Below are 17,642 nucleotides of genomic sequence, written 5' to 3' on the forward strand. Positions count from 1 at the left end.
CTGGTGCCATTTTGATTGGGATTGCATTGAATGTGTAGATAGCTTTGGGTAGTATTGACATTTTAACAATATTTATTCTTCCAATCCATGAGCACGGAATGTTTTTCCATTTCTTTGTATCTTCTTCAATTTCCTTCATAAGCTTTCTATAGTTTTCAGCATACAGATCTTTTACATCTTTGGTTAGGTTTATTCCTAGGTGTTTTATGATTCTTGGTCCAATTGTGAATGGGATCAGTTTCTTTGTTTTTCTGTTGCTTCATTATTAGTGTATAAGAATGCAACTGATTTCTGTACATTGATTTTGTATCTTGAAACTTTGCTGAATTCATGTATCAGGTCTAGCAGACTTTTGGTGGAGTCTATCGGATTTTCTATGTATAATATCATGTCATCTGCAAAAAGCGAAAGCTTGACTTCATCTTTGCCAATTTTGATGCTTTGATTTCCTTTTGTTGTCTGATTGCTGATGCCAGCACTTCCAACACTATGTTAAACAACAGCGGTGAGAGTGGACATCCCTGTCGTGTTCCTGATCTCAGGGGGAAAGCTCTCAGTTTTTACCTGTTGAGGATGATGTTAGCTGTGGGCTTTTCATAAATGGCTTTTATGATGTTTAATTATGTTCCTTCTATCCCCACTTTTTTGAGGGTTTTTATTAAGAAAGGATGCTGAATTTTGTCAAATGCTTTTTCTGCATTGACAGGATCATATGGCTCTTATCTTTTCTTTTATTAATGTGATGTATCACACTGATTGATTTGCGAATGTTGAACCAGCCCTGCAGCCCAGGAATGAATCCCACTTGACCATGGTGAATAATTCTTTTTATATGCTGTCGAATTTGATTTGCTAGTATCTTGTTGAGAATTTTTGCATCCATATTCATCAGGGATATTGGCCTATAGTTCTCTTTTTTTGCCAGGTCTCTGTCTGGCTTAGGAATCAAAGTAATGTTGGCTTCATAGAATGAGTCTGGAAGTTTTCCTTCCCTTTCTATTTTTTGGAACACCTTGAGAAGGATAGGTATTATCTCTGCTTTCAACGTCTGGTAGAACTCCCCTGGGAAGCCATCTGGTCCTGTACTCTTATTTGCTGGGGATTTTTGATAACTGATTCAATTTCTTTGCTGGTTATGAATCTGTTCAAGTTTTCTATTTCTTCCTGTTTGAGTTTGGGAGTGTGTGGGTGTTTAGGAATTTGTCCATTTCTTCCAGGTTGTCTAGTTTGTTGGCATATAATTTTTAATAGTATTCCCTGATAATTGCTTGTATTTCTGAGGGATTGGTTCTAATAATTCCATTTCCATTCATGATTTTATCTATTTGGGTCATCTCCCTTTTCTTTTTGAGAAGCCTGGCTAGAGGTTTATCAATTTTATTTTTTCAGAAAACCAACTCTTGGTTTCATTGATATGCTCTACTGCTTTTTTAGATTCTATAGTGTTTATTTCTGCTCTGATCTTTATTATTTCTCTTCTTCTGCTGGGTTTGGGGTGTCTTTGCCATTCTGCTTCTATTTCCTTTAGGTGTGCTGTTAGATTTTGTATTTGGGATTTTTCTTGTTTCTTGAGATAGGCCTGGATTGCAATGTATTTTCCTCTCAGGACTGCCTTTGCTGCATCCCAAGAGTTTGGACTGTTGTATTTTCATTTTCATTTGTTTCCATATATTTTTAAATTTCTTCTCTAATTGCCTGGTTGACCCATTCATTCTCTAGTAGGGTGTTCTTTAACCTCCATGCTTTTGAAGATTTTCTAGACTTTTTCCTGTGGTTTATTTCAAGCTTCATAGCATTGTGGTCTGAAAGTATGCATGGTATGATCTCAATTTTTGTATACTTATGAAGGGCTGTTTTGTGACCCAGTATGTGATCTATCTTGGAGAATGTTCCATGTGCACTTGAGAAGAAAGCATCTTCTGTTGCTTTGGGATGCAGAGCTTTAAATATATCTGTCAAGTCCATCTGAACCAATGTATCATTCAGGGCCCTTGTTTCTTTATTGATCCTGTCTAGATGATCTATCCATTGTTCTAAGTAGGGTATTAAAGTCCCCTGCAATTACCACATTCTTATCAATAAGCTTGTTTATGTTTGTGATTGTTTTATATATTTGGGGGCTCCCGTATTTGGCACATAGACATTTATAATTATTAGCTCTTCCTGATGGAGAGACCCTATAATTATTATATAATGCCCTTCTTCATCTCTTGTAACAGCCTTTAATTTAAAGTCTAGTTTGTCTGATAGAAGTATGGCTACTCCAGGTTTCTTTTGACTTTCAGTAGCATGATAGATAGTTCTCCATTCCCTCACTTTCAATCTAAAGGTGTCCTCTGGTCTAAAATGAATCTCTTGTAGACAGCAAATAGATGGGTCTTGTTTTTTTAATCCATTCTGATACCCTATGTCTTTTGGTTGGAGAATTTAGTCCATTTACATTCAGTGTTATTATAGAAAGATATGCGTTTAGAGTCACTGTGATGTCTGTAGGTTTCATGCTCATAGTGATGTCTCTGGTCCTTTGTGGTCCTTGCAACATTTCACTCACAGAATTCCCCCTTAGGATCTTTTGTAGGGCTGGTTTAGTGTGATGAATTCCTTCAGTTTTTGTTTGTTTGGGAAAGACTTCATCTCTCCTTCTATTCTGAATGACAGACATGCTGGATAAAGGATTCTTGCCTGCATATTTTTTTTTTTGTTCATCACATTGAAGATTTCCTGCCATTTCTTTCTGGCCTTCCAAGTTACAGGAGGCAGGTCTGCTACTATTCTTACATGTCTACCTTTGTAAATTAGAACCTGTTTATCCCTAGCTGCATTCAGAATTTTCTCTTAATCCTTGTATTTTGCCAGTTTCACGATGATGTGTAGTGCAGAAGATCGATTCAAGTTATGTCTGAAGGGAGTTCTCTGTGCCTCTTGGATTTCAATGCCTTTTTCCTTCCCCAAATCAGGGAAGTTCTCAGCTATGATTTGTTCAAGTACACCTTCATCCCCTTTCTCTCTGTCTTCTTCTTCTGGAATTCCTATGATACAGATATTGTTCCATTTGATTGCATCACTTAGTTCTCTAATTCTCCCCTCATACTCCTTTTTTATGTCTCTTTTTCTCAGCTTCCTCTTTTTCCATCATTTTATCTTCTAATTCACCTATTCTCTCCTCTGCCTCTTCAATCCGTGCTATGGCCACCTTCATTTTATTTTGCCCCTCATTTGTAGCATTTTTTAGCTCCTCATGACTATTTCTTAGTCCCTTGATCTCTGTGGCAATAGATTTTCTGCTGTCCTCTATGCTTTTTTCAAGCCCAGTGATCAATCACCGGGTTCTATTCCTGAAGCCAAGACTACACTGTATGTTAACTAACTTGAATTTAAATTAAAAAAAAAAAATTCCAGGCATAAAGGAAATAATAGAAACGAGCACAAAAGCTATACACACACAAAAAAGGCAGAAGGATCCCAACAATGGGATAATGGTTAACTGAGGGCAGAATCCTTGATCTCTAAAAGGACCACATGTGTAGAGTTTAATGCTAAATATGCCTGGTAGTTAAGAAGTACATTGATAACACAGGACAGGGAAACATCCAAATTTACCTACTTTGGCCTGCTCTACTGATGCGTTAAACTGAATATGGTCACCTCACCTTACTGATATAGTCTTATCCGACATTAATCATTTTCCTCCAAGTTTCAGCCCTATTTGTAATTTCCACTCCAGCAGTACATGTGTTCCTTCACCAAACCATCCAAAAACTTCCTAGGTTTGTTCCAGGGGAAGGTGCTTCAGTGATGAAATGCCAGCATCAAAAATGCATTTGGTCCCACTCCCCAACCCCAGAGGCCTTGGATCCAGCCACAGAGCCCTGGCCTACCTCCACAGAGATGTCATCCCTTGTGGCCAAGCTCTGGCTGACAGCTGCCAGCGAGGCCTGCTCAATGTCGCGGATGCACCGGTTGATGCCATCGATGGAGTAGTCACACTCTCTCTGTCCAGGGGCCTTGTCCCTGGAAGAGACAGGGCAAGTCCAATAGTTCCTTGGGGTTCAAGTCCCACAACTTGCAGCAACACTGCTGGGGCAGGAGCCCTGTCTACCTTCTACCACATTTGATTGCTTTATTTAAGGAGTGAATCCTCAGGGCACCTGGGTGGCTCAGTCGGTTAAGCGTTGACTTAGGGTCAGGTCATGATCTCTTGGTATGTGAGTTCATACCCCACGTCGGGCTCTGTGCTGACAGCTAGGAGCCTGGAGCCTGCTTCAGAGTCTCTGTCTTCCTCTCTCTACTCCTCCCCTACTCAAGCTCTGTCTCTCTCTCAAAAATAAACATTAAAAAATTTAAAAAAAAAAGGAGTGAATCCTTGACTCTTGCTTGGAAAGGCCTCTCTGCATAGCCCATGAATTTCTTAATTTAACACTTGTGCTAACTCTGTTTCTAGTGAGAAGGATAGGATGCTGTTCCTCATTTCAGGCTGGCGACAGACAACTGCTAATCAAACAATTTTGACTTCACTGGCTTACGTGAATATTTATAAATTAATACTATAAATAATATTATAAATAAAAACCTTTGTATTATAAAAAGGTCAGTGTGATTTCCACTGTAAACATACTATACTCTCTATGTTGTATACTATTTACAAAGTCCTGTGGTAGGAGTTCAAATATTTAGTGGATTGTACTTTGTGAGGCATTAAGAGAACCATGGTGCTGAATTTCAAAAACAATCGAAAAACAAAGTATAACCAAAGGAAAAGGATGCATTCCATGCTATGGGGTATGTGGCCAACTTAGAGATGTTCTATTGACTCTGGGGGTTTTTCAGGTTCATTCTATTGCCAAGGAGTTCAGAGATGTCCAGAGTTACTGTGGGACCTGGAATATTCTTTTTGCCTCTTTAGCCAAATAAGGTAACCTCAAATCCTGCTAAATACATAGTGGTGTTCTCTGCCTAAGCTCCTAGGTATAGACAATGTAGTACAATGGCTAGCCCTGGGACTAGAACCATCAGGCTTGGGGGTGACTGTGAAAATACTCCTTAAGTCCTTTCTGCCTGAATTCTCTCATCAGTAAAATGTGGACAATGGCAGTGTTTACCTTTCAAGGTTATGATGATGAAATATGGTAATACAGGTAAAATGTTCAGATCTGACATACAATAAGTGTTTAAGTTAGCTATTGTGCCCAGTGCTACCACTGGTCCCAAAGAGATACACGAAAAGATGATGATAATGATCAGGTACATTGCTATGAAACCCAAGTCCCATTGGATTTATCTACTTTCTGCCCTGTTCAGATGCAGGCCCCTAGCAATTTCTAGAGTAGAAACTAACCTGATAGATGTGATGAGACTCTTGATAGAGTCAGACACGGTGTGGGAATGTCCGGCTAGCACAGACCAGGTAGGCGGGTCTTTTGGGTTGATGGCCAGTGAGCGTGCAGTGCGAATGAGGTATGATGAGCTCTCCAGCATGGTCTTGGCTGAGACCAGGATCGGTTCCTGTGCCTGGGAGCCCTGAGAGCAAACAGCAGAAGGGTCAGAGGGCAGGGTGCACAGATTAAGTGAACAAGTTGGGTCCTGGAAGGTCCCTTCTTTCCCAAGTCACTACCTGGGTTCTTCAGAAAGTGACACAGAGGTTAGGAAACCGTGAAGACTGGTTCACACAGAGCCTGAATGGTGGGGACCTGGGTCCATGTTTGCCCTTAAATATCACTTTTGAGTGTGGCACATCCCAAGAAAGAATCAGCCCTAAACGTAGGCACAGAGATTTTTCTCAATACATAAAATTAAGGCATTACCACTTAAGATGTGCATACCTTGAGTTTCATGAACTCTGGGCACGTATCATCATTGACAACAACAACAATGTCCTACAAGACAGGGCTTTTGGAGCTCTTAACTGTTCATGCTCATTCAGTGCCACATAAACTAGCCACAGACTGAAATATTACCTTTGCTGCTAAGATCCCTACCTCGGAGCTGATCTGGGCGGGAATGCTGACAAACTCGGGGTTGGATGCGAAAGCTGTCAGGTTCTCCACAGCTTCGATCAAGGGTGCAGTGGCAATGCGACACTTATTGCGGTTGTCTTCAGAGAAATCCCCATCCAGGGCCTGATGGGAGAAAACAGAGACATTAGCCCATTGAAATGCACAAACTGCTTGTGGCCACGGTAATCATCTCCTATTGGAAGAACGTGGTTTAATGGGAATACTGAAAATGTTAGGGGAATTCCTAAATAAGTAATTGGAGAGATCACGCCATCAAGCAGAGGGACTCAATTAACAATTATAAGAAGTAAAGTTTAGTATGTAGCTCAGAAGGCACCTGACCTCAAAGTCCATCAATTTCCCACTCATATGACCTTCAAGCTGAACCATTTTCTTCCCCACTTTTCAGACTATAACCCTTGGGCTCTTTCCCTCCCAAGTTATAAAAACACTTTACATTGTATAGCACTTTCAACTTTTTCTAACTTTTACCTGAATACCCCTGAGAGAATGATGGAGGTAGGGGTTCTATATCTGCCATTTTGAAATGAGCAAAATGGAATCCAATGAGAAGGAATGGACCAGAACTACCTCCAACAACATCGGCAAATCTCACTAACATATATTTACAGGGGCCAGTTGCAAAAATGTACTTACTGTATGATTCCATTTGTGCAAGCACAAAAGAGGTTAAACTAATGTAAGGTGTTAGCAATCAAGTGACCCTTCACAGCAGGTGAGACTAAGGAGCACAGAGGGCTTCTGTAGGCTGGCCAAGTTCTGTCTTGATCTGGCTATAGTTCCCTATGTGTATTCAACTTAAGTTCACTGAACTCTGTACCTATGATATGTGTTTTCTTTCTATCCATCTTATGCTTCAAGAGCTTTTTTAAAAAAATAGTAGCAGGTAACACAGTGGCAGTGACTCATCAGTCACACTGCTGATTAATGGCCCAGATGAGAAGAATCCAGGAATGTAGTTTGTGATCCTTGACAGGCTGCCTGATAAAGGGTTAACACTTGGATTTGAGGTTCTCCAAACCCAGACCCTACCTCCTGAAGAACAAGACTGTTAGAAAGCCTGTGATCCAGTGAGAGTATCCCTTCTTCTAGGCAAAGGGTTACTTTTGAAAAGGCAGTTATACTTGTAGAAGAACGTAAATTTCTCCATTAGATGGCCAATTAAACTTTTAATTCAACTGTGATGAGCAATATATAAAAGCCAATTTGGACAATTAGTGCACAAAAAAACAGAGGCACCAGCATTATGAAACAAACCAGATCTGAGATGAGAGCGTTTCTATTTTTCAGGAAGGCAAGAGTAGACAGGCACGTACGCGATAAAGGCTATTTCTGAATAACAGCTACATTCCAATCAAGCCCTGGCTGCTGGGGACAATAATTACGCATCCACCATGCTAACATTTTCAGAGGAATTCCCGTGAGCCCTGCTAATTTACCATCATTACTAATGCCATGCATGCCTTGCCTCTGCTCATCCATAGGCAATGACCCCTATTCTAACCTCACCAATTCTGCCAATCTTCCAGACCCAAGAGCAACCCTATGTGCTTGCTCACATCTCTGGCTCACATATATGGCCTCTGTTCTAACTGCCACTCGTGTGCTCAGTCAATGTGGAGTTAGCACTGGTGACCTGCATGGTGTCTTGTTACTCTCGTCTTGTTACACTATCAACACCATTGACTCCTTGAGTCAGGCCCCGCCAGCCTTCAGAGCAATGAGGATACGCTGGGAGGCAGGGCGGGTATTACACAGCAGGAACCGGGCAGGAGTGGCCCCAGCACAGGCAAGCAGCATAACAGGCAGATGGCAGAAGTGGTCTTCGGTGTCAAAGGAACTCAAATCCCAGCCACACCAGTGGCCAATGCCACCGCCTTCAGCTGGGATGATGTGGCTTCTAGCTCAATGGAAGATGCCAAGCCTCCCCTCAGTGATGCTCATGCCTCCTGTTCTTACCTCCCCACACTTTTCCCCACCCCTTTTCCACCTCCCACAATCGTCTCAGCCTGTTAGGAAGGCAGACATCCGATCAAGCCAGCAACCTTTCTTTACTTGAACTTGTTATTCAAAATGCAAAGATGATTAGCCGAGGTAAATCCCAAGAAGCAGTTTTCTAATTGTGCAGTTTCATAAACTGTACCAAGAGGTGAAGAAAGGACATATATTTTTTGAGCCTGGGCAATAAAATCACACATCACGCAGCCCACTGCTATTCATGGGACAGGACCTTGAATAATGTGGAACGGTGGGCCAAGCTACGTCAACCACTTTTTTTTTCATTTTCAAAAAGGAAAAGCTAGGGGCATCTCAGTGGCTCAGTTGGTTGAGCCTCTGACTTCGGCTCAGGTCATGATCTCGTGGTTCATGAGTTGGAGCCCCACACTGGGCTCGCAGCTGTCAGCGCTGAGCAGGCTTCTTCAGATGCTCTGTCCTCCTCGCTCTCCCTCTGCCCCTCCCCCCACTCGGACTCTCTCAAAATAAATAAAACATTAAAAAAAAAAAAAAAGGAAAAGCTATTTCCGCTGGAGGTAGCACTTAGCGTCAGAAAGGACGGTTTACACAGATATTATGTCATTTCTGAATGCCTCTTCCACTCTGGGGATGGCTGAGCCACGCAAGTAACCTGAATATGCAAATCTGCTCACTGGTGAAATTTTAAGCAGACGTGACAGTTTTCGTGTAGACATTCCATGTCACAGAATGTCTAGTACCCCAATCGCAACAATGAAGGGGGTGAAGTCACCGAGTCAAATGCCTAGGCCCCATCAGGACAAGGACACTCTTGACCCCTGGGCCAGCTCCTCTGAATGTTCTCTTAGCAAAATCTCACAGGAGTCTGGGAGACCTCATTCCTGCACGTGTACCGGAATCAAACATTCACGGACTTTAGGGGGTTGGGAGGGACCTTAAGACCTTAAAGATTTGGGACCTTAATCACAAATCCCTAATGTTCTAGATGATAAAACCAACACCCAGAGACTGGCATGCTATCCAGGCTCAGGCCTCAAATGACAGCCTGTGACATCTGCCTCCCTTTTCTCCTGAGCTTGGACAAAGGCAATAAGAAGGAAGAGAAACCCACGAAGTTTTTCCCTTTTTCTTCCGAAAACAAAACGAAACGAAACACAACGAAACCTACTTTACCAATCCAAACATAAAGATGAGCAACAAGATCAACATCGATTAATGAGAGCTTGATCGGGCATCTTTGGTACACCCTGGAAATGCTTCATCGCAAAACCCGAGCTTCAACTCTGCTGTCAGACTCAAGGCCACGCTTTCACTTCTCAGAAGAGTAAAAGCTGTCGTACAACTTCTACCTGGCACCGAAACCTGAGCGACTGCACATTTAAAACAGCATTCCATTCCACATCTGTGATTTAAGACTAGGTAATGAGCTGAATGAAGAAAGACAAGCAGCTGACCTCTGTGGGGTGACCAGTGGAAAGACAGCGACCGTGGGGAGGGGGTCTGTGTGCTTCTAACGTGTCTGGCATTTAGAGCAACCTGCCAGGGAGGAGGGTGCGGATAATTTATTCTTGCTGAGCCAAGCTTTGGGATTTTAAAGAACGCCCTTGGTAGCAGTTTAAGATTCCCGGAGGCACACATTCTTAGGGTGCTGACAACCCATCACAAAGGTCTGTTCCCTGGTCTTCAGTGTCTCTCTGGCTGGGTCCCCCTCCTTTCTTTGTGCCTATAGAGATGCGGCAACTGGGATTTAGGGTTGGCCACATTGTCACGGTGAGAAGAAAAAGAGAAGCACTAGGAGGCCTAAAACAGAGCAAAATGCAGCTACCAGGGCAGCTGTTTTAAACTTTTAGGGAATTAAATATTCATTTTTTTTGCCATCTGATAGGATTCTTAACCCTTCCTTAAAATAGGAAATCCACATTCAGTATATAGTGTGGTGAGCTGCAGTGAAATGACCATGACCATTTTCCTCTGAGTAAATTAAAAACAAGGCTCATTGTCCCTGGCCAATCCTGCCCCGTCCCCCCAGGGGGAATTGCAAAGCCAAGCACATTTCAGCCAGTTGAGGGGCATTAGGTTCATTTCTGTTCCTTGTGCACTGCTACTGGATCCCAGGGAGCTCACAGAGGCGAGGCCTTCGTCTTCCCCACCTAACGATCCCGCCGTACCCTCCTCTGATGTTCCTGCACAGGCCTATCTTTCAGGCCATCACAAGAGCTCATTTGCCGCCGGGAATTGCAAAGAGGGTTGGACACCGTGAGGGGAATCTGAAAAGAACAGGAGATCTTAGCAGAGATGCTTTATACAGAGATAGGTCAGGACTTAATACCAGGAGGAGACAGAAAAGAAAGGTTCCCAGGAATTTCTATAGAACAGTTTCCTTCCTTTTTTCCCTCCCATGGTCCGTCTAAATATAGTCTGTTTTCTAATGATCAGAAAATGGCTAAGCTTAACTGAAGTCAGTTAATCATACAGCAAGCACTGATGATGTCACTCCCTTCAACTCGATTGCTATCTTTCATCCTGCCACCGCCAATTTGCACATAAGGAGTGTAAACACACCAAGGTGTTTCTTCCCAGGTTAGGCTGGATTTGAACAGGATGCTGGAGTGAGAGCAGGATCGAGAGCGGAAAGAGCAGGGGCTCCGGGTCTGGGCTGCAATTCCCATCTGCCACTTACTGGCTGGGTCACCTTGGGTAAGTCACTTAACCTGCTAGCTCCTAGTGTCCTGACTGTAAAATGGGGGTGACAAGCACAGGGGATTTGTATGAATTGATGAGTAATACACACAAAACACTTGAAACAGGCTTTGTACAAAGCAAGCAGCTAAAAATGTAAGCTTTCTTAGTTTCTATGAACTATGATGGTAATTAAGGTAAGCTGCCGCCCGGATCCCAGGGGCACCTGGTCATGGCTTTAATTTGTTTCCAACCTATCTCATTATTGTCTTCAAATACGCAGGCTCTTTGTTTAGACAGCTAAGAAACTGCTGACAGGGCTAAGTGCCCCCTGCTCTCCCCCGCCAGCTTGCTATGTGTTCTCCCCTTTGCTTCTGGCTGGCTCAGCTTGTGGATGGACTTCTCCATGTTATTAAAGTGGCTCTGCGTAGTGCTAGAAAAATGAGGGGCGTGGTACCCTATCCTCTGGAGAGGACAGGGGAAAGTCCCATTACTCCCGGGCTTGCCCGACAACAAAGCAGGTGACCCTCCCTCAATGAATGTGACAATCTTTAAGTAAATATTAAGCCTCCAGTGGCTTCCCCAACCTCCTATGGGGGTTGCTCACCTTCCACAACAGCCACCTTTGGAGGTTTGGATCTAGGGGGCGAGGTCCTGGGCTCTTTGCTTCTGGTCTGCTGTTCAGCTGTGGTTCTTTTCCCCACAAGGTCAGCTGCCAGCTGCAGCTTGGTCCCCGCTCGGGGCAGACAGGATTTGTGACTTTATCACCCACCTATAAATACTAGAGGCCAGCCGCTGCATATTCCTTCCTCACAAGGGCCCCTGCCCCTGCTCCTCCCCCAGCCAGTCCATGGCCTTTAACACAAAGATGAACTTGATAGAAACATGGGACGTTCTATTTTAAAAATCAAGTACTCCATTTCAAGCATTTAAACAACTTTAAACAGAATAGAGATCAAAGGATAGATTAAACTGAATTTTTACAGTGACTTCCCACAATTTCCCATTCCCTTCTCCCCTCCACCTTCTCTCTAGGTCCCAATAGATGTACCAAAAATGGTATACCCTGTACCAGAAATTCCCTGCAGCAAATGAGCTCAAAACCACCCTACATTAGCACACTGTTTGAGTAAACCCAAGGTATTTGCTACCCAAGCATAGTGCCAACAAATCCCTCACAGCCAACCTCTTCCCGATTTCTGCCCCTAAGCTTCCCATGTACAGAATTTGGAGACGCCCTCCCCCATTATCCAAGAAGGTTAGTTGAGACCAAGGCTGTTGGTTTTTCATGATAAGTATCTCCATTAGTAAAGGACTCCTCCTTAGTGATGTGAATCAGGAGTGAAGCTTCACTAGACACAAGCTTTAGGGGACAAAGAGCTTAAATCCTGCAAAGATCTTTTCCGTCGGCAACAGGTGACACAGGGGTCACGAAGGTCTCAGCTCCGAAACCTACCTTGATGGTCTTCACCAGGTTGGCAGTGCTGTTGGCGACTTCCTTGGCTGACTGGACAAAGTGTCTCTTGGCCACTGGGTTGGCTGTCTTGGATGAGGCGATACGACAGGCGTTGCACAGGGCCGAGGTGTGCTTGGCGACAATTGTGGCCGCGGACAGAACCTGCAAAGTGTGGAGCTGGGTTGGGGCATCCCATGCTCAGTGCCAAGGAGTCCACCCTGGTCTGAAGCCCTGGATTCCTCTTCAGCTCCCATATCTGTGTAACTCCAACATGTGCGTCTAGCTCCACCGCCCCCAAGTCACTCCAAGAAAGCAGGGGACAAGAATTACTAAGCAAGAGAGAATGAACAAAAGGAAAGGAAGTGATGCTTCCTTACTGGGAGAGGGCTGGACTCCAGAGAGTCTTAAAGGAGATGCAGGCAGCTATGATTCATGACCCTTGGCCAGCCAAGAGGCAAATGGTCCAGGATCTAGGCCAGTGCTGCCCAACACGAGGAGAATGTGAATGACACGTGAAATTTTAAATTTTCTGGTAGCCTCATTAAAATAAGCAAAAGGGTGCCTGGGTGGCTCAGTTGGTTGAGTGCTGACTACGGCTCAGGTCATGATCTCAAAGTTTACGAGTTCGAGTCCCGATTCGGGCTCTGTGCTAATGGCTCAGAGCCTGGAGTCTGCTTCAGATTCTGTGTCTCCCTCTCTCTCTGCCCCTCCCCCACTCACACTGTCTCTCAAAAATAAACATAAAAAAATTAAAATAAGTAGAGAAAACCAAGAGAAATTTATTTCGGTCGCTTATTAACTTGATAGAGGCACAATATTTCATTTCCCCAGGTAATCGATTTAAGAATTTGAGATTTTACAATCTTGTCATACCAAGTTTCAAGCTCCAGTGTGTATTTTACACTTACAGCCCACCACAACTTGGACTGGCCACGTTGCGAGTGCTTAATGGCCACAAGCAGCGTGTGACCACCACACTGGAGCCCAGGTCTAGAGGAGGAAAATAAACATCAAGGTGTAATACCTCCTTCTTCATGCACAGGTGGACTGTGGGCACCTGATTAAGGGGTCTGGGCCGGGCATCTTCCAGGCTCCACCCCCAACCCCAATGGCTCTTGTGAGTCACCCGATCCACTTGGCTGAGTTTGGTAACACATCTTTGACCTTTATTGGACAGGTTGGGAGGTTAGGTGCCCTGATGCGTTCCACGCCAGCTCTCAGGCCTGCTATAGGTCAGAGGACCCCTCTATTGCCTCCTGAATGTAGGTCCTTCTCCAGCCTCAACTAGGCCTGTCTCAGGGTTCACAGTGGCTGTGGGACTCCCAGGCTGGCTCGGGGGGCCCTACAGGCCAGGCCTTGTTTCTTCAGCACACGCAGCTTGAGTAAGGGAACAGGACTCCATGACACTTGAGTAAGGAGTGTTGCACGTATGGTCTAGTCCTAAAATGCCTCTGTGGGTCCTTAGTGTACTTTGGATTTGGATTCTGGCTCAGTACCACCGTCTCTGTGAAGTGAACCTTGACAGCCCCTCCGAGTTCATCCCCTGTTCCCCCGTGCATCCCTGGTGCTGTCATCACACCCCGACCATCCCATCTTCCAAACTTTATCCAGAAGAGTGGGTGCCAGGGCAGAGGGGATCAGGTCCTCGTGTTGACCCCTAGTGCTGAGCACAGAACGAGCACTCCACCTACGTCCTCTGACCGGAATGAAATCATGAGACTCCTGATGACTCTCTCAGTGATTACTTCACTCCTCCTGCCTCCAGTACCTCGTTTCAAAGCACTGACACACTGGCACACTCACCACATTTTGCAATATCCCCCTACCCCCTCACGCTCCTGAGTTGTTATTGGCAGTGCTGAGTTTACCTGACTTTGCGAGCTCTGAGAGAACAGTATTCTTTACTCGTTTCTCACAGTCTCCTACCCACCTAGGACAGCTTAAGGACTCACAGACCTCACACCCACGCCCCGTGGTTACCTGTGACGGGCTGCTGCCGGGGTCCACCAGGTTCTGGCATGCCATCTGGATGGCCTGGTTGGCCCTGGCAAACTGGATGGGGTCCACAAGGCCCTGGTGGCCCGCCTGGCTGTTTGGATCAGAGATGCCCACCAGGTATGCAGCCTGGAAACGGAGGAGGAAACCACAGCTCAGACTGTCTGTGCTCCTACATGAGCCTGTAGGGGACGACGGCCTGGCAATGCAAATGTAGCATTCTCAGGGGCTCCTTAGTGCACGGTGGTCAGGGTAATCTCATCAGTGAGGGTTTAAGGATACATGGGCCGATGGTGGCAGGAGTCTTCTGTAGGCTTCTAGGAACGAAACCTCTCTGCGCCTAAGAAAGCCTAAAGAAGCTTTTCTATGGGTCATGAACAAGGATGAAGGCAGCCCTGTGTGCTGCTGGTAGCCATCTTATGAGCCTAAGGGCACCCAGTCTGTGTCGTGTGAAGCTGACTCTTTGACTGGAAGATGGGAGAAGCACAAGAAAGTGGGTGTAGACCAAAGGCATGAAGCTGCTAGGTCACTCAACCCTGGAGCCTGTCCTGCGCGGAAGTTTCTGGTCTCACAGCCTAATGCATCCTTAGTGTTTAGGCTCGTATTTCCAATAGTAAGTAAGGAGAATGCGCAGGATGGCTCAAGAGGGCAAAAAAACCCAAAACCAAACAAACAAAAAAAAGGCAGTATTTGCTCTCTAAGAGGACAAGAGGCTCTAAGAGAAGGTCTTGTCTTTAAAACTCTTTGGATGGGTTAGTCAAATCACAGGCAGACAATGAATCTGTGAGCGGGAATTTTAACCTTAAGTCATTTCCTGTGAGATTTGAGGGGCAAGATAATTTCATCCCCCAAACTAGGGAATATTTCCCTTTGGTTCAGTAAAATCTTTCAGGCTCAAGGTAATTGTCAAGAGACAAATCCTTCAAGGTAAATGCTGACAATTTTTGAAGCTTCAGTCACATGAGCCCACTAATTATCAGAGATGCACAGGACAGTTGAACAAAAGCAAGGAACATGCCCGATCACATCTTGGCAGGATGGTATCTAATTTTTTTCTCCCTCTGATCCTAAAAAGAGCATGACTAAGATTTTTGCATTTTTAAAGCTTCAGAGAGAATGTGAATTATGTAATACCCATTTGTTTTCTCCTCATAACAACTCATCTGTAAAAATGGTCTTAAACACACACACACACACACACACACACAAATCTGTCCTCTGAACCCTTATGCTGGGTCTGCGGTGTTCAGGGTCTCACTGTCCTTGCCAGGCTGCTCTGCTCCTGGGGGGGTAACTGGCTGATGTTGTGTCTAAATGCCCCAGCCATCACAGGAACCTCCGCCCTTACCATGGTTTCTATGATGGTGGTTGGAGAAGGAGTTGTGGCTGGAGCTCCCCCATGCCCCACTCTCCACAGGGATCTGGTACTCCCCTGCAGCTGGAGCTCCCCCATTCCCACCCCCCCCACCCCCACCCCAGACATCTGATATTCCCGGTATCCACAATCTACCATGGGACACAAGCAAAGGACACAGGCCTTAAGGCTAGAAGGCCTGCATCATAGGGCCTGGGGGCCAGTCCCTTACCTGGGCTGCAGCCTCTGTCAACCCACAGAGGGCCTTGGACGCAATCCCCACACACTCCCCAAAGGCAGGGAGGTCCCCGGTCTTGGCGTTCTGTGAAATCCCTGCCATCGACTCGCCCAGAACCTACAAAACAACCAACCAGTGATACTCTCTGAGCTTAACATTCAAGGCCACTTCATTGACAGTATTTGCCATTATTTTTCTTTATTCACATTAAGAGGAGATTTAAGAGAATTCTATCATTTCTGTTCCATACAGAGAAGTGAATAATGAAAGTATGAACGTTTCATCTAAAAGTTACCTACATCTCAAAGAGACATAGTTAGTATACACGAATCAATAAAGTAAAATCTATATAGGGCATGCCACAAGTTAGTGGTCTAAACTGAGAAATGTTGGCTCCCAGAATATAAAAATCAGATATGTAAACTGTAGGTAGTCACACCCAGGAAGCAGAAGACATACTCTAGGTAATATTATTTACTTACTTATTGATAGCAAAATTTAAATATGTTTTTGTTAAAAAGTACACACACACACACACACACACACACACACACAGATGGGTGATCTGAACACTAAGACTATTTCCTAATTTTTTAAGTATTTCCCCTTATTCTGAAAATCATTGATGTATTTTTTTCCCAGAGGTCTTTAAAATAACAGATAAAAGGGAATTTAATATTTAAAATCTAACCCAGAAAGGTCAAGCATCCTACAGAAAGTCACATAGAAGGCACATGGGCAGAGGCAGGACACCTGCCCCATATCTGGTGTTCTGTCTTCTCTGGGTCTCATCACGCCCCATGAGGACAGGTCCTAGTCTACTTTCCAGAGTCACAGATGGTGGAATGAAAAAAAAAAAAAAAAAGAAATTCCCTAAAAATGCTTCGATATACCAAACAGTCCAGTTTGCATAAAGACTTGCAAAACAAAGAAGTTAGAAGGTATTGTTATATGAGTTATTTTCCTTTCTATAACCCTGTATCCCTCTTTAAGGAAGAGTTTCTTTGGCTCAAAGTATGTAAAACATATGCAGCCTGCCTAGGCAATCCATAACTCCATAAAGGATGCTGGATGGAGCAAATTCTAGTCTCAGCCCAATGCACAGCAAGCCAGTCCTGACATCACAACACAGATGTGCCCCATGTCCCCAGAGCTAACATAAGAGTGATGTAGACAAACACACACTTGTGCTCCAAGCACGAACTTGGCATTGCCAGCTACTCATTATCTGTTTCTCTCACTTGTATTTCATTGTAATGTGGTTTTGAAGCATTCTTAACAACTCTGGTATTACCATCACAAGTTAGTGTTTCTCAACCTTTTAAGCCATCATTATTGGTCCACTGAGAAGTCTATTTAGCCTCCCCACCCGCAACTGCCACCCATATCCAAATAAATACTAAGAAATAAGATTCTGTTGAGCAAGGTTAAGGTTTAGCAGGGGGTGGGGACACAAACGACTGTATTATTTAGATGTTCCATTCCTCCTACCTCCCCCACAAAACTCCGAGTTTTTCAGTCCCCTCGAGAATGCATGCCATGAATGGATGGCAAAAAGAACACACAAGAGGGTCTCATAAAAGCCAAGGTTAACTGACAGGCTTTCCCCTGCAATTCGGTCCCAAATGAAAGAAATCAATGATTCGACTCACCGTAAGACTCATCCATGATATGGTCTAATCATTGTATCTCAAAGTGTTATTTCTGGGCCGCATTGGCAGGGACCTGGGGACTCGTCAGAAATGCACAATCTCAGCCCCACCTCAGATCTACTTAATCAGAAACTCGGGATTAAGGTCCAGTAATCTGTGTTTAACAAGACCCCTAGGTGATTCTGAGGCACAGCCAAGTTTAAGAAGCATTTGAGCAAAGGGCTTCATGGTGAGGCTTCATGATGATGTAGTCACACAGAGTGGCTGCAGGCAGATGCAT

At 44.5% G+C, this 17,642-nt stretch overlaps 1 protein-coding gene across 1 annotated transcript in view; it reads right to left on the minus strand.

The window, feature by feature from the left end:
• The window catches only part of TLN2 (talin 2), a 438,974-nt gene that overhangs the window by 87,491 nt on the left and 333,841 nt on the right, over positions 1-17,642 (minus strand). The window contains exons 35-40 of the mRNA XM_078448675.2: positions 15,705-15,827; positions 14,104-14,247; positions 12,124-12,285; positions 5,976-6,116; positions 5,336-5,517; positions 3,879-4,011 (exon numbers count right to left, since the gene is read on the minus strand). Of these exons, the coding sequence (XP_078304801.1) occupies positions 3,879-4,011; positions 5,336-5,517; positions 5,976-6,116; positions 12,124-12,285; positions 14,104-14,247; positions 15,705-15,827 (885 nt within the window). The remainder of the gene's footprint in view (positions 1-3,878; positions 4,012-5,335; positions 5,518-5,975; positions 6,117-12,123; positions 12,286-14,103; positions 14,248-15,704; positions 15,828-17,642) is intronic.

Source organism: Panthera onca, chromosome B3 (assembly GCF_046562875.1).
Source record: "Panthera onca isolate mPanOnc1 chromosome B3, mPanOnc1 haplotype 2, whole genome shotgun sequence".
Taxonomy (NCBI): domain Eukaryota; kingdom Metazoa; phylum Chordata; class Mammalia; order Carnivora; family Felidae; genus Panthera; species Panthera onca.